We start from the raw sequence: 23442 nt of genomic DNA on the forward strand, positions 1-23442 counted from the left end.
AATAAAAACAACACAGTCAAATAAACACCAGACAACAACCTACTCCAACCACGCCCAGTCACTGCCGAAGCTCATCCTCACCGCCAGCAAAGTTCCTTTTCTTTCTCTATCTCTCTCCTCGAGATCTTTCTCTCTTGAATTCTCGCACTAGATCGTGATCCATTCATCCATCCAGTCAAACAACAAATGTTTTGTGGAGTTCGAAATTTGAGAATGGAAGATATAGTGAAGAATTTGATAGAGAAAGATCTTGAGGAGAGAGATAGAGAAGGAACTTTACGGTCGGTGAGGATGAGCTTCGGCGGTGATTGGTGTGGTTGGAATCTTTCCTAAGCAGCAACAACGAATGAAAATATGCCCAGATCTTGTTGTTCCATTTTGTGAAACAGTATTAGTGAAATGTTTTGCTGAAACTGACACGGCCCGATCCCGATATTCCTCGAATACCATGATAGGCACATGCTGGCTGACACCCAAAGGTGACGAAAGCCATTTTGAATGCAAATGCTGAGAATAGGAATTAGATAAGACTTAGAAATATAAAAGAATAATGAATATGCATTTAAGGAACGTGTTCAGAGCATACAACTAACTAGAACACTGAAAGAAATAATATAAAAATTAGTTGAACAAAGGAGTGGGTTCTACACCGAGATGACTCAAAGATGCCGATGCGGAAATGCCTGGATGCTGGGATTGTATGCCTCGATTCTATGTTCTAAATGGGGCGCAAAACAAACATGAATGGACCAAGTTGATATATATATAATAAAACAGTTATCAACATACTAACCCCCAGGTTTATATAAAGAAAATTACTAGCATAATAAGTGATAGGTTTACTGAAAACCCTAGCATGCCAAAAACATCTCAAAAGACATATCACGGAAAACAAAATATCAATCGTTTCACAGATCGTCTCGTAAACGCGGTGTGCTGCCGGTAAGATCACTGAATAAATATAACTCTCAGCCCTATGCCAACATCGTGGTCTCTGCGCCCGTAGCCAGAGATTACCAACTCCTGGCCCAATGCCTGCTCCGTATCCCTCAGCCCGTAGCTAGGGATTATTTCTATTGGCCTATCTACCAACACCAGATCCTCGTCCCAGGTGGCATAGTGTCCACTAGGTACGCATAAATAGTTACGCCTCTCATAAATAATCATTTCATAGTATAAAGTCATTCATCGTCTATACTATAAAGAGGGGTTTCTAAAACATGTTGTAGCATCCTATTGTCATCCATCAGATAGTCTACCAGTTCATAGTTTTTATAGAAAATACGATATATGAACCTATAGCTCAATATAAGCTAATAATTAATTCCTCACCAAAAACGAGACGATAAACAACATATTCCATAAAACATGCTTAACATAAAATTAGTTCATAAACTAGTAAGGCATGTTATTCATTTATGCAATTAAACTATGAAATCATGCAAATTTTAGAAGGGGTCAACTCACAGATACTCTGTAGCAGCAAAGTTTTGCGGAAAAGGATTAAGGAATTCCCCACAAGCAACTTCACCTAAGCACAAAAATGTACAATTTATCAAACTACCTAGCTATAGAATTTCAAGAAATGGAAATGGGTCTTGGGTTTGGATCCGGATTAGGGTTTAGGTTTAGGTTAAATAGGATTAGGACCTATTGGGTTTTGGGTTTAGATAGTTTAGGAACAAATGGGTGGTTTGGGCTTGAGCCCAAACCCACACAACACACACACATGCACAGCACAACACACACACACACACACACACACACACACACACACACAACACAACACACACATACACACGTGCACCACACACACATGTACCATACACACTCACACGCACTCACCGTACACGTACACGCACACACCCACATGGACACACACACACACCACACCCAAACACTCAGCCCACATACACTCGGCCCGTATGCTTAATAGCCAAAGGGAAAACTGGGATTAACCCACTTGAATAAAACCAGTCCGAGGCCCATTTGGGCTTTTAAAACAATTAGCTGAAAATTAAAAGGAAATAGGTTGGGTTTTAAGGTTCTGGGCTGGTCCAAATACGGGCTAAAGCCCGTGGGTGTTCTGAAATGGCCTGATGGCCTGCGGGGTGTCGAGGAAGAACACCGGAGCTGCTATAGCTTCGGCCGACGACAACGTATAAACCAAGCTCCCAAAATGCGGAGAAAAACACAGCTGAAGTGATAGGAACGAGAATATACCACTGTGAGTCTCGACTGTGGTCGAGAATGGTTGGGTTGGTCACGTAACTTGTCAAGTTTTCTCGCCGGGTTCTGGAAAACAACAATAAAATGCATGCACAAATTATTACAAGGGTTTTAGACCTTAGATTTCAAGTCGATTTGAACATGCAAGGCTTGAGGATGATACCTGAAACATTATAGGGAAATCTCAAGCCAAAACAGAGACTGGAAAGTTGAGCTATTCCTTAGATTCAGTAAGAACTATGAAGCTCTTTGTTCAGCACCACCATTCGATTTCCTAAGCCACATATATGCTCAATTTGAGGGTTTGGAGGTACGATTTAAACAGAGGTTTAGGATGGTGGTGGTCTGTGGCTTTTGGTGCAGAGAAGAGAGGTGAGGGAGAGAAGGCGAGTGAGAAAGTGAGTCACGGGGAGGGGGTAGAGAGAGATGAGGTTTGTTAAGGTGCTACCATGTGGCAGTTTGAGGGAGTTTATGAATCTAAATAAAGTGTCCAGATTTAGTCAAGCTAGGGGACCAAAATGATAAATTCAATAAAACTTTGGGAAATTATAAAATTACATATAAATTTGGGGGTAGGATTTAACAGAAACACCCAATAAGAGGAACAAAATAACTATGATCGCAGGGCTACTGCTAGAAAGAGGACTTGCAGAGGACATTGAGAATAGTGCTATACACATTAATTGTTTCGGAGGATGCAGGTGAATTTGAACCGTTCCTAAGCAACAACAACGAATGCAAATACGACTTCGCTGATGAGCTTTGTTTTCATCTAATTAAAAGTAAATCTCGGCAATGATTTGTTCATATTCAGACCTTGATTTTCATCTTATTATTCCCTTGTGTCTCTTCTTGACAGTTTTTGGTTGCTGCGATTTAGCCTTACACATTTGTGGCTTCTAAGTTTTTTTATCCGAGTCTGCGATTCAGTTTTCTTTGCTCTTTGTTGTTCAGCCGGTGCCACTTTTAGGATTATTAGTTGTATTCTTTTTCACTTGAAAATAAGAGGTTTTAAGTTTGATTCTCGCCAAAAATTAATTTAAAATACATTATTGCTAGCATATTGTGAGGCTAAATTCACTCTCTTCCTCCTTAAGAAAAAAACTTGTGTGAGACTTAACTTGTCATTGAATTATGTTGAGTCACATTACAATCTATTCAAGACTTGTCGTTTGTTTGATTAAAAGTTTTAGAATGTTAACGTTAAAACCTAAAATGATTATTCAGAACTAAAACTAAAAATAGAAAAATAAAAACACATACCCCATCACCAGTACATCTCCATATCAATCCAACTAACCAAACGGTTTGGGCCAAACCATTCATTTATGGTCTTCCTTTAATTCGTAGAAGGCTTCTATTGACCTATACACTCCTCTATCCTTAGTAAGGAGAGATTTTTCAATGTAATCGGAACACGGAGTAATATAACACGTGTTAATATACAAATAGTATAATATATATATTAAAAAGTTAATAACTTAAAAAATAAGATTTTTCATCACTTATATTAAAATACGTAGTGTACTACCCGTATTTCGGTCACAATAAAAATTTCTCCTTGACAAGGGTTTGCTACTTTGACTAATTTTAACGTTTTGTCAGATGTGATTGAAAAAGAAAAGTCGGAACAGTTTGTTAGATTTGTTTGATATAATCTTTGTTAGTGGGTGATTAACTGGAATGTTTTTATTAAATATACAGACAAGTGACAGCCAAACCCGACCAAATAAAGGAGGCAGAATCTCTGCCCTTTCATTTTCCGTGTCCTTCCGTGCCCTTCTGTTTATGTGGTCACAGTTAAGCTACGTCAAAATTTTATATTACTATTCATTTTTGTCTTATTATCTCTATAAAAAATAATATAAAATGTTGACGTGACTTAACCGTGACTACACAAAACAGAAGGACACGAAGGACACGGAAAGTGAGAGGGCAAAGAATCTGCCTCCCCAAATAAAACCCTCCTATTTCTTTCTTAACAAATTCTCCCTCTTTACAACCTTAAAACACATCGACAATAATTTCTGTATCGTTGTTAAAAAGAACACTTTGATCAATAGAGGAAAACAAGGTATTTCTAAGGTTTTTTAACAGGTTTTTTTTTTATAGGTTTAACGAATGAAAGAAGATATATATTTCTGGGTATGTGCGTATTAATGGATTTAAATGATGGGGTCGGTTGGACCATAGATTTAAAAATTATCGTTTTTTTCATATCACGATATTTCGTGAGTATTCCTTTAATTTTCGTTAATATATCGCGATAATATCGATATTATCACGAGATGAACCTAAAAATATTTGAAAAATTCTGAAAAGTCTCAAACATGCACATAAAGGGGTTCAAACCCCTCCCATCTAACTCCTTCAGCGACTTGACCACCATACCACTTACGTTTTTATGAAAACATGCTAAACTCTTTATATATATGGTTTTGTTTTGAATTCTTTTTGCAAGAAACAAATTTGCACATATTCCAAATTTTTTGTGGTATTATATTTTAAATTGTGTCAATTAATTACTTAGTCAATGGCATGTGGTTTTTAATTTTTCTATTTTTTATTTGGTCACTTACATGTATGGTTGGAAAAAATTCCCGAAAATCCCAAACCAAACTGAAAAAGTCCCAAACCAAAACCATCCCGAAAAATACCGAAATTTTCGATATGGGATTGGTTTCCAAATCCCATTTGTTTGGTAATCCTGAAATCCCGAAAAATACCGAAGTATTCGGTTTCCTATTGACTTTTGGGTTTCGGTTCTTGAAAGCCATTGCTATGGTTGCTGACTACTCTTCACAATACACTTACTCTACACATAGTGATGATGAAGATAGTGAAAATTTTGAACCTCATAGGAACTCTATGTGGTACTTAGTCACTCATGTATCTTACCATGCAATGTATAAAGTGTAAAATATTGTACTAATTCATTATATATAAACGATTATGGTGTGTTTAAACTTCTTTCATTAATTATTATATATTTTCTACACTCACAATGTTTGCCAGCTCGCTATATAATCAACTTAAATCAGTTAAATCCATCATGCAATGCATTTCCTTCCAATTTTTTATGATAAATTAATAGATAATTGACTAAATAAACATCTTGTAAAGTTTCAATAAAAATTTCCAAGTTTTTCTTACAATTTCCGTGGTTTCCATGTAATTTTTATCGATATCGATATTATCCCGATATTTCCATCGATATTTCCGTGTTTTCGGACTACCGATATTACCGATATTTTCTTCCTTGGTGAGGACGAGGAGAGGGATGAGGTGCACTTGAGACAGTCTTTTGTTTTTCGATTTTAATTAACTAATCAATTATGTTATAATTTAATTTTTTTTTCTAATTTAAAGTTAAAATAAGGAGAGTCCTCCATCATTTTGGTTAAACACATGGTAAGTTTTGAATACAGTAGTGTCATTTAGCATGATCTAGTGACAAGTCGAGCCCTACAAAAGTTTTTTTTTCCCGTTAATGTAAAATATCTTTTAAAAATAATAATAAAAAAAAAGACACAAAGGAGACATGTCTTTTTTTTTTGTCGAAAAGGAGAATGTAATTAGGGAGAGCAATTTTGCTAACCACCATAAACTATGATATATGCTCACCATGCACTTAATAATTTAACATGTGTCATTTCACTTAAGTTTTTTTTTTTTTTTTGGACAAACAAAGTTACTTTTCCATTAAACAAAGAGACTAGTACAAGGAAAAGATAGCCCAAAAAGCATCTCACAACCGAAATACAAGTCCAACAAGAAAAAGTAAATACAACACAAGGCCCAAAAGGCTTAGTTGAAAAACAACAGAAACCCTAAAAATAAAGAGAAAACCAGCAGCCACCACCAAATCTAACACACCTCTATCGGAAGGCCACCACCACCAAAAATCGAACAAAAAGCAACAACTGGATCAACGAAAAATGGGGGTGAGCGAGCCACCAGCGTTGTAATCCTACCAAATAGTGCAAAAAGCACTTTAACAGCCACCCAAAACCAAGCATGTCATCGAGGAGAAGCACCCGGGGCTGAGTAGCAGTGGTTGGTAGTTGTGGACTCACAACGAAAGGAGACATCGGAGCAAGAGAGGCATCTACAGGTTCCGATCTGAGACAAGCTCAGAGAATTGAGACAAAGCTCAAACAAATTGAGACAAAGCTCAAAGAAAGCCAAAAGGAAAACAGAAGTAAAGCACCGTAGGAGAAAAAAACAGGGGAGGGAAAGCGTGGCAGGAGAAGTGGGAGGACTTGTGGGTGTGGGTAGCGGGATGGGTTGCAACAAGAGAGAAAAAGGCGGAGGGGGAAGGAGGATGACCTAAGGGCGTGGGTAACGGGCTAGAGAGGAGAAGAAAATGGGTAGCAACGAGGGAAAGCCAGCCGACTCCAACTAGAGGAAAGAGTTGGCGGTGAAGGCTGGGGATTTGGGGGGTTTCCTGCCGTCATTTCAATTAACTTTAGTTTTAATTTTTTTTTCAAAATTGAAAAAGTAAGATTTAATGTAAAAGTTGACTAGAATTAGCTGAAATAACACATGACAAATGATTAGGTATGTGGTGAGCATACGCTATAATTATGGTAGTGAACAAAAATGTTCTGACAGCAGACCTTTGACTGTTTGCTGGTCACATTATTCTATAAATACATGGCCGTTCATGCAAACTGATGAAAGGTTTATAATTTGAATAATATACATTACATAAACCAAGATGGAGGTTTGGGAAGAGGAACTGGAGCCAGTGAGCCCTAATGGCCACTATTTCAACAGCTCTGTTTTATCGGTATCAGTTCTTGCTGTTTTGGAATATGAAATTCCAATTGATGACTCTCAAACTTTGTCATTGCTCGAGAATGTGTTCCTGCCCATCAGCCCACGCTTCTCCTCTATAATGGTACTCTCTCTCTCTCTCTCTCTCTCTCTCTCTCTCTCTCTCTCTCTCTCTCTCTCTCTCACACCACCCTGTCGACTGCACCTCCGGGTCGAGCGACACCAGAGAGGTTTTAGTTCGGATTATCGGCACCGGAGAGCACGAGAACCGCGAGAACGGGGGTGCGACCGATTGGACTGTCTGGAGCCGACGGCGCCAATACGATCGCAGAACGAGAGATGTAGGTTGGGGAGGGCATGTGGTTGAGCTTTGAGTCGATCAGACGGGTGAGAGTGGAGGTGGTGGTGGTTTCATTGGATGGAGGGGAAAGGTTGGGAGCTGTGGAGGAGGAAGAGGAAGACGTTGGTGGTGAGAGGGTGGTGGGTTAAGCGGTCAATGCTGGGTGGGTGGTTGGGTGTGGGGATATATGCATATGGGAATTGGATTGTGTGTTTTTACAGGGTTTGGGTTGATGGCTGTGTCAATGTAGGAGTCGGGGTGTGTGTTGGGTTTTTGGGAAAGGGAAGAAGATGATGAACAGTCATCTTCTTCTTTTTATTTTATATTTTATTTTTAAGTTTTTAATTATATAAAAAAATTATTTAAATATTTTCTAATTCACATAGGTAATATTTAATTAGATTTGTGAGACTCAGTTATGTGCTTTTGACACAATTATGACGAAATGACCACATTGATTAGTGATACTTATTTTCAGGGACTATATTAACCGATTTTCAATTTCAAGAATCATCTTGATGAGATGAGTCAATTTCATGAACTACATTTTTTTACTGGTTTCAATATTTTCCACATGTGAGCATAATTAGTTATAGGGCAAACTACATTTCAAATTCTTCCGGTTTGGAGTGAATTATGAACAAGGTCATGAAGTGTTTTTTTTTGCTTTCTTTTTTTGGCACCAAACTGGGTATATATATATATATATATAACGAATTCATACTAAACAATATCATTAAATCGTAGCATTAAATGGTTGCCCCATAATATATTAAAACTATATCACTTGATGCCTTTGGTCAGTTTGATTGTGTGACCTTGTTCAATATTCAAAGAGACGGAACATTAATCAACTCCTAACCACATTGATACTGTCCCAACTTAACCATCTATTGGAAGATATTGAGTTTTATCACCAAAGGTCTCGATAATATTAGAAGTGGAACCATATACTTATATGTTGTATTTTATTTTCTCCCATCCAATGATATCCCTAAGCTTGATAAAGTTTTAGATCTAAGCATTGTACTAGATCATTATGGTTATATTGCATCATTATAGTACGTGGGCTAAAAGTTTTTTGGGACGTTTGAACTTTCTTTTGAAGTATTCTTTACATAATGTGCACTTTTTCATGAACAGTATTTATTTAATTTGGAAACAGATTGAAAAAAATGGAAAGAAACAATGGAAAAAGGTTGAAGTGAAGCTTGAAGACCATGTTAAAACTCCAATCTTCCCATCCAATATGTCGAATGAATCATATGACGAGTATTTTGATGACTATATCTCAAGCATAGCTACAAAAAGATTTCCACAAGACAAACCACTGTGGGAAGTTCATGTTATAAAGTACCCAAATAGCAATGCAGCTGGTAATGTAATTTTCAAGTTGCACCATGCATTAGGTGATGGCTACTCTCTCATGGGCGCTCTTCTCTCCTGTCTACAAAGGGCTGACAATCCTTCTCTTCCACTAACTTTTCCTTCACGGCTGCCATCAGAAACGAAGAGTGAAAATGTTGTGACCAAAACTATCTCATCCTTGTTGAGCACCATATCCGATTTTTGGTGGGGCATTTCAAAGAGCTTCAGGGGGGAAGATGATCCATCACCAATAAAATCCTCGAATCATGGACTTGAGTTCGCGCCAATTACAATATCAACGATTACGATCTCCCTTGATCGAATCAAATTAATTAAGAGCAGGCTCGGAGTGGTAAGTATCAGATTTTCTATGCAATATTTTGGTTTATGCATGTGTGTATGTATTCTTTTCTTTCTAAAATACGAGAATAAGCTTTCATGTTTGACCTTCCTTCTCCTGTTAAAAAAAAAAAGGATACGTTGCCGCTTCTTTTTAAGCCATTTATTCTCGGAACTAAATATAAATTTATTCTGCGCTCATAGGATGAGGGCATGCAGAAGACTTAAACTGAATATATGTTTAGCCATGCTAACCGTCTGCTTGCAAGTCAATCTCAATGCCTTAATGTAAACCTAAAAAGGTCTGAATGCCGTAATAAAAACCTACCCAGTGCATGGTGGGCATGATTATTACTAACCACTAAAATTTAAAGTATATTTAAAATTACTGAAGAAAGTCGGATGTATTTAATTGAGAATTTGAAAGATTTCAATGGATTTATAAATCATGAATTTTTATGGAGTTTAATTGATTTGTAAAGATTCCATGTAAAATTTTGATTCAATTCCCTAGAAATCTCATGATGGTAGGTGAGATTTATGGATGCTTAAAATACACTACAAAATCTCTCAAATTCCCTCTAATTACTCAACCTTTTCAAATTGTTTAAAATCAAATTTTAGTTGAATACATCTGGAATGTTATAAACTTCTTTAAAATTTTAATTAAATGCACCCGGATTTCTAGGATTTTAATAAACTATCTTAAAATCATGATTGAATACACATTGAATTTTAGAGAATTACTTAAAATCATGATTGAATACCCCTAGATTCATTAAAATAATTTAAATCCCTCAAAATCCTAATTGAATACACCCCCTAAAACTGCCTAATTCTTTTTTTCCAAAGTCAATGTGCCTACTTCATCCTAAATTCCTAACTAGTACAATCTGACCTATTGAAGCTAATGAAGAAGCCCTGAAACTACGATTCTCAATTCTCAAATTTGTTCAACTATCCTTTATAAGAACACATGATTTATCCATAAATTTCACCATAACGGTCTTGATATTGTTGAAGCTCAAGGTGAACAGTTAAATTGGGGACTTTGAGTCCTTAGTCCCTACATTATACATTTATATAGATCTTTTAATGGCTAGTAACAAAAATCTCTTACATATCATTGTTTAAAATATTGAGACTAACAAAAAATAGAATAAAATAAACAACATGCAAATCACCAAACACCATATTGTCAAATTTGTAAAAAATTGTAACACAGTTAACTTATTTATTATCACAGACGATAAATGACATTCTTACTGGGATGGTCTTTCTTGGCTCTCGGCTATATATGCAAGAGATGAACCAAAGCTCAAGGGAAGTGCATAGCACAGCATTAGTTTTACTAAATACAAGGTTCATGGCGAATTATGCGTCGACTGAAGAAATGATCAAACCCAACAGCAAGAGCCCATGGGGAAATCGTTTTGCATTCTTGCATGTTCCCATTCCCAAGTTGACTGAATTCTCAGATGTGCTTGACTTCGTGTGGAATGCACAAAAAATAATCAAGCAGAAAAGAAATTCTTTAGCTATTTATTTCACTAGTGGGCTATTGGAGATGCTGAACAAGTTTGGAGGCCACGAGGTTAGTAAATAATGACTCGTTTGGTACACATGATTGGATTGAAATAAAAAAATTTCAAATTTTAAGGTATAATGAAGGTGGATGTTAATGATTTTCATTTGGAAGGAATCAGAACAAGATTAGCTAGGAAGAAAATTCATCCCTTCTAATCCTACTATTTTATGAAGGATTAGAATGAACAAGTTTTTTTCATGAGTAATCCATCTTCAATTCTCTTAGTGGTCATAGTTGTATTATTTCTTCTTCTTCTTTTTTTTCTAACATACTTTTGATTTAATATCCGTTCCATCCAATCATGTGCACGAAACCAGCCTACGAAAATGCATGTGATATTTCATATATTCAACAAATTTAGCCAAAATGGTATATAAGATTTGTATAACTCCTCATTTTGGTCTCTAACATTTGAAATCAATAGAAGTAGTCCCTGAGTTTGTTTATCATCAATCATTTTAGTCATTCTATGAAAAAACTTCATTAAATAAGGCTAAAATAACAAAATTACCCTCAATTTTTGTCAAATCATTTGACCCATTGTTTATTAAATTGAGGATAATTTTGTCATTTTGGTTCTTATTTAATATAATTTTTCATAGAATGACCAAAATGATTGATGATGAACAAAGTTAGGGATCACTTCTATTGATTTTAAATCTCAGAGACTAAAGTGATGAGTTATGCAAATCTCAAAGACAATTTTGGCTAAAAAATGATCTAAAAATTATAAGGCTACTGGTGGTGCAGGCAGCATCAAGATACGTCCATAGCACATTAAAGAACTCGAGCATGATGATCTCAAGTATGATTGGCCCGGTGCAAAAAATGTCTTTGGCAAACCAACCAATCAAAGGGTTGTACTTTTTGGTAGTTGGGACACCTGAGGTAAACCGAATAAATTTTTTGACAAAGTTTTAAAAACTAAAGAACATGAAAGTTGATTATTGGTTTATTACTTAAATGTTGATAAACATGCTTATTCTTTTTGGTGATACATTATTTAGTTTGTAAATTTAGTCTCCAAATTTAATCTCCCTAGCATTACCCTTATTATATCATGCACATACGTACGGTCTCAAAAGTTTTGGAAACAATAATATTCATTGTCAGTTTCTGTAATCAGATACATAATAAATTAAGGTTTGGTTGATTAACAAGGGCTGTGTGGTGTTTCTGTGATTGTCATGTTCGTTTAAGGCTCTTCTAGTAGCATTTCAGAAAATGATATTCGAAGAATTGTTTTGCAAAATGAAAACAACAAATAAAACTTTGCATTTTTTTATGATGAGTTTGTATCTTCATTGAGTAAATGAATTTATTGATTTTTATCTATATATATGTGAGGTATGTTTTCTTAATGATAGTAGAGATATATTATACATACATGTGTGTGTGTGTGTGTGTGTGTGTGTGTGTGTGTGTGTAGAGAGAGGTAACACAATTTACATGGACCTGCAGGAACTTGACATATCAATCGTAAGTTATATGGGAAAGGTGAGGCTTGCCTTCACAGCGAAAAAAGGCATCATAGATCCACAAAAGTTGAAGTTGTGTATGGAAAACGCCCTCAATATGATATCCAACGCCGCAGACAAAAATTCTATGCAAAATAGCACTGAAGAACAGTCACACATTTGAAACTCTACCAAAACCGTAGATCTAAAAAATTCATAGTCGGCAGGACTCTTGCTCTAGCTTAAGGCTGGTGGCAGCCTTCTCCTCCTTCCCCTCACATCCTCTTTCTTGTTCTTATGGATTGCTCAAATTAGTTTCGTTTTAGTATTTCGTTAATAAGTGCCTCCTTAGTGAGGTTATTTGTGAGTCTCTCCTAGTGAGTATCTTAGTTTTAAGATGATGTGTTCTCGGCCCCTCTTGGGTCGACTATGCATTTTTGGTAGCTTCGCTAATGGTGTTGAGCATAAAATTCAAGCTAGTATGGACACCAGTTGGTTTGTTGTCAATTTATTTTCGGAGTTGACGTTGCTTATTGTCAAAAAGTGTCCTTATGCTCGTTATATTGCAGTTTGGGCAAAACCACACAAACACACTGTCATGTTAATCAAATACGGAACTAATTGCACGAGCATATTTTGTCTATAATATGCTATTGTCAGTAAAATTAAAAAGACATGCCGCAAAATCGTATGCTATTTCAAAACTTGATAAGTTTTAGACCAAGTATTGTACAACATCCAAGTACTAGGGACGTTTGAAGTTTCTTTTGAAGTAGTCTTCACATTATTCATTCTATGAACAATTCAATAATTATTTAATTTGGAAATAGATTGAAAATAATGGAAAGAAACGGTGGAAATTAAAAGGTTGAAGTGAAGCTAGAAGACCATGTTATAACTCCAATATTTCCTTACTACTAGAAATTTCCACTTTGCCGATAAAATTAGTTTGTGGGCAAAAGTCAAAAATCGTCGGCAAAGAGCCATTTCCAACGAATAATTTTGTTAGCCATTTTGTCACGAAAAGTATGTCGCACAAGATCTTTCCTGACGAATCTTGATAATTTGTCGGCTCATTTTTAGGGCGACAAATCTCAGCCGTCAAACTGTCCTGTCGCCAAAACAACGTTGCAGCAAAATATTTTGCTGGCACATGTTGTTTTTTCACGACGAAGTTATTTGTGGGCTTAATGATCTTGTGGCGATGAAAAATTTGTCGGCTGAGTAATCTTGTGGCAACAAAATGGTTTTTCAGCTGCGAAGTCCTATGCCAACAAATTGGTTTGTTGGCTCCAATTACTTGTGTAGACAAAATAGTTGATCGGTTGAATCTTTTGTGAACAAAAACATTTGTCCACTTATTATTTTTTTGCCTACAAATGACGTGTCAAGTCTAATATTTTCTGATTTTTATTCGCATTTTGTTTTTCTAATAATATGTTTAACCATCACAAACAAGCAAGCATTTGACATGCAAGCTTAAGAGCTTGAGAAGGGGTGTGAATGAAGAATTAATGTAGGAACAACACAAAAATTCATGTAATATAAACTAACGTAAGGTTCACAATTCGGTTCAGTTACAAAATACAAAAATATTTAGGTTTTCATTTCGACATTACTATAATATAGATAAAATATCATCAAGCATCATCATTCTCATTATAGTCCTCATCACGTTGATATGCTGCATCATGAAATCCAGGAACGGGTGAGGATCGTCATGAAATATTCTAGTATCAAACAACTATAGAAGAAAGGCAAGTTAAAAAACTTGATTAGAAAACATTAAGGGTGCTAAATATCATTTACATTAAGGAAACGCAAGGCCACACTAGAGTGATATTTCTAAACAAATAACTTATGAAACCATCAATGTGTAAACTACAAGATAAGGACATCTACTAATCAAGTTAAATCTCCAACGCCATGCAGCATCACAACCTAGCAAAATTACATGTTTAATAGATACCATGTAATAATCAAGTTGGCATCAACTACTTATATGTCTTTCATCACTGTAAACAACAAAAACTTTATAAATAGCAAAGCAACATGATTCTCACACTCTGAAAACAAGGCAGCATGATCATCTGGTCTTTATTACATGTCATATAAGAAAGTAGAGATAGGACATATTGAGCTTTTTCTTTGTTATTTTCTACTCTGCTACTTTTTGAATGTCATTGTGTTACTAAGTTATCTTGTAAATGCAATTCAATATTTTCTGTGCCTGTGAAGTGTGCATTTTTGTAGCATTTATTGGGTTTGGAATCTGGATGGAGATTGCAATGGCAGAGTTTTCGGGATTAGCAACTGATATAACCATATATGCATTTACAGACCCTTTAGTTTAGATCCTTGATATGTTTTTGAGTGAATTTAGCTTGTTTCACTTGGTTTTATGTTTTTCTTAGTTTGAAGAGTGAAGATGAAGAAAGTAGAAAACAGAGCACTTTTTCGATTGAAATGAGTTTAGTATCCTAGAAGCAGGAACTGTTTGCGCAGATTAGCCAACTTTCAAGATTTTTAATTATGTTTTCGTATTCTATGAGTCACTAAACAATGGAACCAATACAAATTGCATAAAATAATAAAAGATTATATGTAATTCATCATTGTTTATAATTTTTATCTATGTAAACAAGAAGATATAGACATCTACTAATCAAGTTAATACTCAAATAGCAAAATCACCTGGCATGAATGATCCTCACACTGGTCTCCATGTAGGGCTGATACCAGTTGTAATCTATTGATAGAATTTTTACTACCTACAAAAGTAGCGATAAAAATACTTAAAATACTTTTAAGAGTACAAGGTAATCGTAGTATAGTCGGCTTTAGTAAAGTTGTTCTCCACCGGGATTGAACGAATAATTTATGTAAAACCAAATATTAATTAATTATTTGAAAACAAAATTTGGAAAATGGTGATTTTATGACCTAAATAATAAAAACGAATTTAATTAAAAACAATTAAATAAATTAGGAAGGTAAAGAAAACAAAAGAAAATAGTTTTGAAAATCAATTTGAGCACAAGGATTCCGCCGTCATCTTAACAATCCTACATAATTCTTCCAATTACTTATGGCTTACACAAGCATATTATGAAGGTTAGGTTTTCCTAATATATGCCGTACTTGGAACCTCCAACATAGAGCGTATATCTAACATGCAACCCGTCTGTGGTATCCAGATAGAATGTGAACATCCAGATCGAAGGTTAGGTTTTCCTGTTCTTATGAATTGATGCAAATTTGTTTTTCGTTTTAGTATTTTCATCAATAAGTACCTCTTTAGTGAGGTTATTTTGAGTCACTCTTAGTGATTATTTTACTTTTAAGTTGGTATGCTATCCGGTTTTCTTGGGTTTACGAGGCTATTTTTGTTAGTTTTGCTAGTGATGTTGAACATAAAATTCATATTGGTATGGACGTTGGTTCGTTGTCAATTCATTTGCAGAGTCGACGCTACTTGTTGTCAAAGAATGTTTTCTTGCTCGTTATATTGCAATTTTTGCTTTTCAGATGCCCATTTGTTAAGTGTTTGAACTTTGATCATGAATGAAGTTCCTTTAGCTTTAGAGTGTTATCTCATTATTTTGATATGGATGTGGAAGGTTTAAAAAATTAAATTTGTTCATTTGCTTAATACCCGTCCTGTCGCCCTCTCTAATTCACAGTATGGTGACAATTAGTTTAACCAAATTAGCCCTTTTATATTTTATTGTATGATGAAACGAAGTTCTATCTTTTGAAATTTCCCATCTGGTCAATTTGGGTTCGTTCTGATTCCACACTCAAACAAATACTAAGAAAAAATATTCATATTCTATAAGGATTGCAAAATGCGCATGCCCATATTAAAAAGGTGTATCAATATATAAAGGTGACTGTTGAAATCGTTGATTCCATTGACAAGAACAAGGTGTGGGTGGGGTTGTATTAGAAAAAGAAAAAGAAAAAGGCAGGCATGAATTGGGTGGTGTTGTCTTTGATGTAAGGTCCTAATCGGGTAAATAGTTATAATAAAGTAGTTGAAAGATAGTTTTTGTGATAAAAAAATAAAATAAAATTTAAACATTTGTTGTAAAATCTGTTAGAATTCATACAAAATTTAAAAATGTTGTTTTCTCTTTATTATTAGCATGCAAGTGCGAGTCGAAAATTACATTTCTCCCCTTTCTTCTATTCATCGCTATTTTCTCCATCCCTCTTTGCCGCTATTTTCCATCGCTACTACAAAGCCACAAGGGAAAATCCTAAATTAGCAAAGCTCAGAGTTATTTCTGTATAAATCTCAACGTAAGCCATGGGTCTCCCCAATTAATCTTTGCTGCCTAGAAGTCTTTTGTCCAAATTTTCTAAATTTTAAGTCATTTCTTTTGTTCACCCGCGAGAAAAAAAAAATCTTGCTACCTAGACTTTAGACAAGGCTTTAAATTTGGATTTTTTTTACCATACAAACTATCTTCCAACTAATCAATCACCACAAAAACTATATATCCATTAGGCATTGGTATAAATAGCAAAACAATAAAAAAAAAAAGTTAAACTAGTGTAAGAAATGTCTACACCTGGCAGTTGTAAAAAATTGACCAATGTCAAGATTTAAATAGTTGGTTACGCTGCTAGCATGGTAAATATGATACACACAATAATTGGTTGTTGTTAAGAAGTATGCCGGATGACAGTTTAATTGTAAAAGATAACAAATGTCGAGATTTAAGTGGTTAAATATCGAGAACTTTAACGAAAAGCATCCGATACTATTTACTTTAACGAAAAATCACATTTTTACACTAAAAAGTCAATCATGGTACTATTCACTTTACCCTTTATTTTGTCCTTAAAACTCAAAGTTTTCAAGCCATTTTCATTAATTTTCTATTAAATATACTGCTAGGCGCAGAGGCGGATCCACAGTGGGGTCAATGGGGTCACACGACCCCTTGGAAGCCATGGAAACTACCTTAGAGACCCCTTGGAGATGGTGGAACGACCCCTTGGAGCTGACTGGTGCGACCCCTTGGCTGCACACCAACTGTTCGACGAAAGGCTCCTCAGCGGCTGGGCAAAACGAAGATGAAGGAGAAGGCGCTGCGCGCCTGTTTTTTTTTAAAAGCAACCTGGGCAAAACGAGTGCAGTGTTCTGGAATTTCTAAGTTTTTCAGGTTCTGTTCTTGCGACGAAAGGAGGAAGAAGATGAGTTTCTCTCTCATCCTTTCCTTCTCACGTGACCATCTCAAACTTTCCCATAAAATTTATTTTATAATTTTGTCCAATCACATTTGGATAGCAGTTGACGTTTTCAAAAAGGAAAAATGGGCTGTCAATACCCAGGTTTAAATTTTTATATTAGAGATGGGGAAAAGCAAAGAATAAAAAAGAATAAAATATGGTCTCTGTTTGTGAGTCTCTTGCTAATGTGAGTGATGGAAGGTGTTTGCAATGCTTTTCTGACCGTTGGAGGTGTTTGCATTGCTATCATCAAAGCAATGCCAGACATTTACAAATGTAAGCCACCCATATAACTTGACAGCACGTTAAGCGCGTTAAGCCACGTGTGTTTGGTTAGGGGATTTCTTTGATGATAGCAATGTACGTAGTTTGGGGATGTCTGGCATTGCTTTCTAGTTTTTTTATTATGAAACCATCCAATAGATTTTTATTTTTATTTTTATTTTTGAAAAATTAGATATAATTATTCAAAATATCTTAAGTTATATGGCATATATGCTTAATGTGTTTCTAAATTTTAGACTTCTTAGATATTTTTTTTGTACGTTCAGGACCTTTGAACAAGGATTTTGGAGTAGCTAGTCGCGCTATCCCAATGAAATGACGATATGCATGCCGTTTCTGTTAAAAAAAATTTTCGCGCTACGCGCGCTATCCTTATTGAACTTTTACACTGCGACCCCTTGGGGTAAGATTCCTGGATCCGCCACTGGCTAGGCGTATACTTTACACACAACTCCTTGTGGAAATGGTTCAGCTGAGATCCAGCAGAAAGAACATTTCTCTGTAAACTATCAATACATATTCAATGACCTTTTAGTTTAAAAAGGACATGCACTACTAGCACTGGCAGGCGACAAAGTTCAACTATAAGATATCATACAAAACATTTGATGCGTTTATTTAATTCAAATTAGGCGTCGCAGCTGTTGTTTTATTAGGTAATTCCTTTTTTATTTTATATTTTGTTGTGGAATATTTGGGCAAAACCTATTTTTACATTGGAAGTTGGAACTCCTTGAGCATAAAGAACTGTAGACATAAGATAAAATACATCGAGGGCCGATCTAGAGTCTCCTGTTGCTCTGAGTGGACAGTATAAATTGACACATGCTATGGATCACGACTAGAGTTATGTTATCTTCATTATTTTGTAATTAAAATTGAAGGATCTGAATTAAGAAGGAAATTGACATATGATGCTGATGGATCACGACTAGAGTTATGCTATGTCTATTAATCCATAATTAGAAATCGAGAAATTGAATTAAAAAGGAGAATGACTCATAGCCCAATTCAAGTTGAGATTATTTACTAAATTATTTGGATCAAAGTAAATATGATAAATGATACAATGAGTTGTTTTGTTGACCTGAGATCTAAACCAAATGAATTCGAACTATAAAGCCAACATGGCAAGTGTGACTGACGATTTTATTATAAAGCTAATAGGGCTCTCTGTTTGTAGTTGTTGAATCAAATTTTAATTGTCCGATGGGTGAGGCTCAGCCTCCTAAACTCAAGAGAGGATCTTGATCCATCACATCCCATAGTTTTTTTGTTAACAAATGGTCGTACCTAGTGCACAAGGCTCCTGCTTTACGCAGGGTCTGGGAGAGGTGAATGTCGACTAGCCTTACCCGCATTTATGGATAATTTACATTAAATTTATATAAACTACGGAAATGAGATTCAAACATGAAACCTCGACTGCATGCATGAGCGAATGCACTTAACCAATTGAACTATGAACCACTTACAATATAAATTATATTTAATTTCACCACTTTTTTTAAGATTTCTTGTACATATCATTCCTAACCAAAAAAAGAAAACCTAAGTTATAAGATAAGAAAACTCCAAATAATAGTGGAAGATAAGGAATAAATGTATCCACTTAAGACAAGATGAGTTGAACTGCTCCATCAATTAGGAGCCTTTTAATCACATCCCATCGTCCACCTTGCTCCTATTCTGCGTTGGAGGAGGAGACCAAAAAAAGTAAAAAACAAAAGGTGAAGAAAGAAATGGGATGGAAAATGGGGAGAGCATCTGCATCTTTTCCTCTTTTCCTTTTTTAATTTCAGATGTAGACAAGAGAATGGTTGGGGGTGGGCGGTGGAATCAATCACCACCCTTCATCCTGGACGGTAACCTAACATTGTGAGAATATAGGGATCTTGTCTTTGAAAAACGGTTGACCACAAAACTAGTCCATATTGTAACACAACACAGCAATGTCCGAGAGAACAAATATCTATCCCTCCCCTGAGTTTTTATAACAAAAAGGTGGCTAGAACATTTGAGAGAGAGAGAGAGGGGTAAAGTAAAGCTTCAGTCCTACTCTTAGAGAGAGATATAGAGGTTCTTGCAGTTTATGAAGAGATGAATATGATGAATAGCAGCAGGAACAAACTCAGTTACATGTCATCAGTTGTGGTTCTTGTGTTATGCTTGAACTTGAAAGCCGCCCATGTGTCGACGGCGTCTGGCAACATCATCTCCCAAGGCCAATCTATTCCCGGCAACCAAACAATCAGCTCATCACCACGCGGCATATTCCAGCTTGGTTTCTTCACTCCAGGTAACTCCCACAACCACTACATAGGCATCTGGTACAAAAAACTACAAAAAACCGTTGTTTGGGTGGCCAACAGAAACCACCCTGTTTCCGATCCATTTTCTTCCTCCCTTCAACTCTTCCCAAACGGAACCTTAATACTGCTCGACCAATCCAAATCTTCCATTTGGTCAACATCTCGTGATCCCTCAGTTTCTTCTAATTCTACCAGTGAAGTAGCAGCAATGCTCCTTGACAATGGCAACTTTGTCATAACAGATGCTTTGAATTCGTCTGCTGTCATATGGCAGAGTTTCGATCACCCGACCGACACTTGGCTGCCGGGCGGGAAGCTTGGATACAACAAGCTGACCAATGAGAAACTAACCCTCACTCCCTGGAGAAGCTCACAAAACCCAGCACCTGGGATTTTCTCTCTACAGATCGAACGAAACGGAACAAGTTTTCTATTGATGTATAATGGGACTAAAATGTATTGGACCAGCGGGCCTTGGACAGGCAAGATTTTTGAGTATGTTCCGGAAATTCAGTTGAATTATTTGGTCACGAATGTCAGCTATAATTCCTATGAATTTGGGAGTTATGTTTCTTATGATGCTGTTTTCCCCGACATCTTTATCCGGTACATGCTTGATATCTCCGGGCAGTTCAGGGCCTACAAGTGGGGGAAGGACTATAATCAGTGGACTTCATTTTGGTTGCGACCCTCCGAACATTGCGAGGTATATGGATTCTGCGGTGCTTCTAGTATTTGCAACCAGCAACAAGTGCCTCTTTGTGTATGCTTGGAAGGGTTTGAACCGCGAGCTCCAAAAGACTGGGACTTGGAGGATCACACGGAAGGGTGCGTGAGGAAAACCGTTTTAGAATGCAGTGCAGGCAGTGGAGGAAATGACACATTTGTGGTGATACCCGATTTGCGCTTCCCTGAGAATCCCGAGACTTTAGCAGGTAAGAACATCGATGAGTGTAGATCGGCGTGCTTGAGTGATTGCTCGTGTACAGCGTTTGCTTATGATAGTGGGTGTTTGGTTTGGAAAGGGGATTTGTTCAATGTAAAACAACTTACATCTGATGAGACAGTCGGCAAAGAGTTGCATCTTCGGGTTGCAGCATCAGAGGAACCAAAGGCGAAGAGAGAGAATAAAACCTTTTGGATTGTCATTGGAGTACTTGGAGGTTTGTGTGGTGTTTTACTGGTTATTGTGGTAATTGCCAAGAATGAATGTTCCGGTTCTGGGGAAAGGTCTGAGGCAGATGAAGGCTCTTTGACAATGTTCAAGTACTGGGTTCTAAGAAACGCAACCAAGAACTTCTCTGAAAAACTTGGGGAAGGAGGCTTTGGTACTGTTTTCAGAGGGACACTGAAGAGTTATACCGCCATCGCAGTGAAGAGGTTTAACTGTCCAAAGCAAGCAGATAAGCAATTTCTTACAGAAGTGAGGACTCTTGGAAAGGTCCAGCACATTAATCTTGTTCGTCTCCACGTGTGGATGCAAATTTCTGCCTTCTTCTTCTTGGACAAAATTGTACTTACAAAACAATTAACACATTAGATTAAGGCCAAGAGCCTCATGCACCCACGATGAATGGGAGGCTTTGGCCGAAGAACTTCCAATGCCAAAGTTAGAATTTAGAGAGAAAAGTATTTGGAGAGTTTTTTTGGATTTTTGCCAAAGTGTTGGAATGAGTGTTTTGGTGAAAATAAGAGCCTATTTATAGGGCTAGGAGTGGCCGGTTTTTCAAGGGATTTTGTGGTTATGGTTTTGGCTTAATTAGCCAATTTACTGGCTAATTAAGTATGAAAGAAGTAAATGGGAGGTTACAAAATTATTTATTTGTATAAATAGGGTAATAAAATGGAGAAAAGTGAGAAAGGTGAGGATGAAAAGGAAGTGGCCGGCCCTTTAACAATTTTTAGGTTAAATTGTATAATTTAATAGGTAATTAATGGATTAATTGGGTAATTAATCTATTAATTTACCAATTAATATTATTTTGGAGGTTACTTTGCAAAAAAAAGGAATTTGATGAGACGAATATTGAATTGTTACCTCTTTGGAGCATTTTTGAGCTGCTCGCGTGTAGGAATCCCGGTGTGCCTCAAGGGTAGTTTGGTCATCTTTTACTAAAAAATCCACGTGTTGCCTTGTGATTATTTTTGGCTCCACAAATGCCCCTACACCTGCTGGGCTGCTCGTAGGAAAGGGCAGCAGATGTAGAGATCTTCTTGCTCTAGGAAACTTAGGACTGCTTCCTATTTTAATGTAGATTCCCTCCTTAATGTGAAATTAGATCTTTCTAGGAAAGGGAAATAAATTTCTCTCAAAGCCTATTTAAGTCCACCTTAAGTGGGTTGTTAAATCAACTTTGGAGAGCGATTTATTCTACCCTGCAAGAGAGAGAAAGCTTAGAGGATATTTCTTCCCCCTCCTCTAGCAATCTATACATCTTGTCCGTGCAAAGAACCGTCTTTCGTTGCTTTCTTTGTCTTCTCCACGCCGCACCGATGTAAGGAAAACTTAATTCTCCTTATCTTCTTCTTGGGAGGTGCTGCCACGGGGCAACCGTCGAGGCGGTGCGGCACATCGGTTGGCAGGAGCTAGGAGTCGGCTTGGCATGGGCCAATGAGGTGGTGTGGCAGGGGCCATTGTTTGTGTTGCTCGGCTTGATTGAAGCCAAGGATTGGCTCGGCATGGGCCGAGGAAATGGCGTGGCATGGACAACGGTTTGGGCTGCCACGTCTGGGCTGCTTGCCAAAAATGAGGAAACTGCTTGAGTTTGATTTCTCAGTTGCCGTAGATGGAGCAGTCAAGGATGAAGCTGCCAAGATCGGAGTTGCTGAAGATGAAGTGTCAGATGAGCGAACTGTTAAGTGTAAAAGTGGCTGCTACTCCCTAACCATTTGTTACTTAAGTGATATTTAAGCATTCGATATTTTGAACTATGTGGCCTTCTCGCATTGGAGAGCTTACCTAGATAGGTGTCAGGGATTTAGTTTACCCTATCGCACCGGAGAGCAATCAGTTTACCCTCTCGTACTTGAGAGCAATTGGTTTACCCTCTCGCACTAGAGAGCAATTAGTTTAACCTCTCGCGCTGGAGAGTAGACCCATTTGGGTGTCGGGGAATTGGTTTACCCTCTCGCACTGGAGAGCAATTAGTTTACCCTCTCGTACTGGAGAACAGACCCTTTTGGGTGTCGGGGAATTGGTTTACCCTCTCGCACTGGAGAGAAATTGGTTTAATCTCTTGCATTGGAGAGCAAACCCATATGGGTGTCGGGGAATTGGTTTACCCTCTCGCACTAAAAAGCAATTAGTTTACCCTCTCGTATTGGAGAGCATACCCTTTTGGGTGTCAAGGAATTGGTTTACCCTATTGCACTGGAGAGCAATTAGTTTAACTTCTCACACTGGAGAGCAGACCCATAAAGGGTTTTGAGCAGTTGTTGTGGACAGCAGTTGAGCCAGACTTATGAATAACTTCTTGAATCTTCATTGAGAATAAAGAAATAAAT

The 23442-nt window shown here is 36.8% G+C and overlaps 4 protein-coding genes across 4 annotated transcripts in view; all 4 read left to right on the forward strand.

Moving 5' to 3' along the window:
- LOC126612580 (wax ester synthase/diacylglycerol acyltransferase 2-like) overlaps positions 1–12643 on the forward strand; it is an 82728-nt gene extending 70085 nt beyond the window's left edge. Inside the window, exon 6 of the mRNA XM_050281043.1 lies at positions 12249–12643. Within this exon, the coding sequence (XP_050137000.1) occupies positions 12249–12259 (11 nt within the window). The 3' untranslated portion in view covers positions 12260–12643. The remainder of the gene's footprint in view (positions 1–12248) is intronic.
- LOC126612582 (wax ester synthase/diacylglycerol acyltransferase 11-like) lies at positions 6861–12643 on the forward strand. Its single transcript, XM_050281045.1, has 5 exons — positions 6861–7132; positions 8514–9068; positions 10302–10649; positions 11394–11531; positions 12105–12643. Exons 1-5 carry the CDS (start codon positions 6950–6952, stop codon positions 12282–12284), a joined length of 1404 nt encoding a protein of 467 aa, XP_050137002.1. The 5' UTR covers positions 6861–6949; the 3' UTR covers positions 12285–12643.
- A 6918-nt stretch (positions 12644–19561) lies between these two features.
- LOC126612577 (G-type lectin S-receptor-like serine/threonine-protein kinase At2g19130) overlaps positions 19562–23442 on the forward strand; it is a 42620-nt gene continuing 38739 nt past the window's right edge. Inside the window, exon 1 of the mRNA XM_050281039.1 lies at positions 19562–19662. The gene's annotated coding sequence lies outside the window, so the exon portion shown is untranslated. The remainder of the gene's footprint in view (positions 19663–23442) is intronic.
- On the forward strand, positions 19727–22849 carry LOC126611948 (G-type lectin S-receptor-like serine/threonine-protein kinase At2g19130). Its single transcript, XM_050280253.1, has 2 exons — positions 19727–21397; positions 22601–22849. The coding sequence occupies exons 1-2, from the start codon at positions 19727–19729 to the stop codon at positions 22847–22849; spliced, it is 1920 nt and encodes a 639-aa protein (XP_050136210.1).

This window comes from Malus sylvestris, chromosome 17, assembly GCF_916048215.2.
Source record: "Malus sylvestris chromosome 17, drMalSylv7.2, whole genome shotgun sequence".
NCBI classification, from domain to species: Eukaryota; Viridiplantae; Streptophyta; class Magnoliopsida; order Rosales; family Rosaceae; genus Malus; species Malus sylvestris.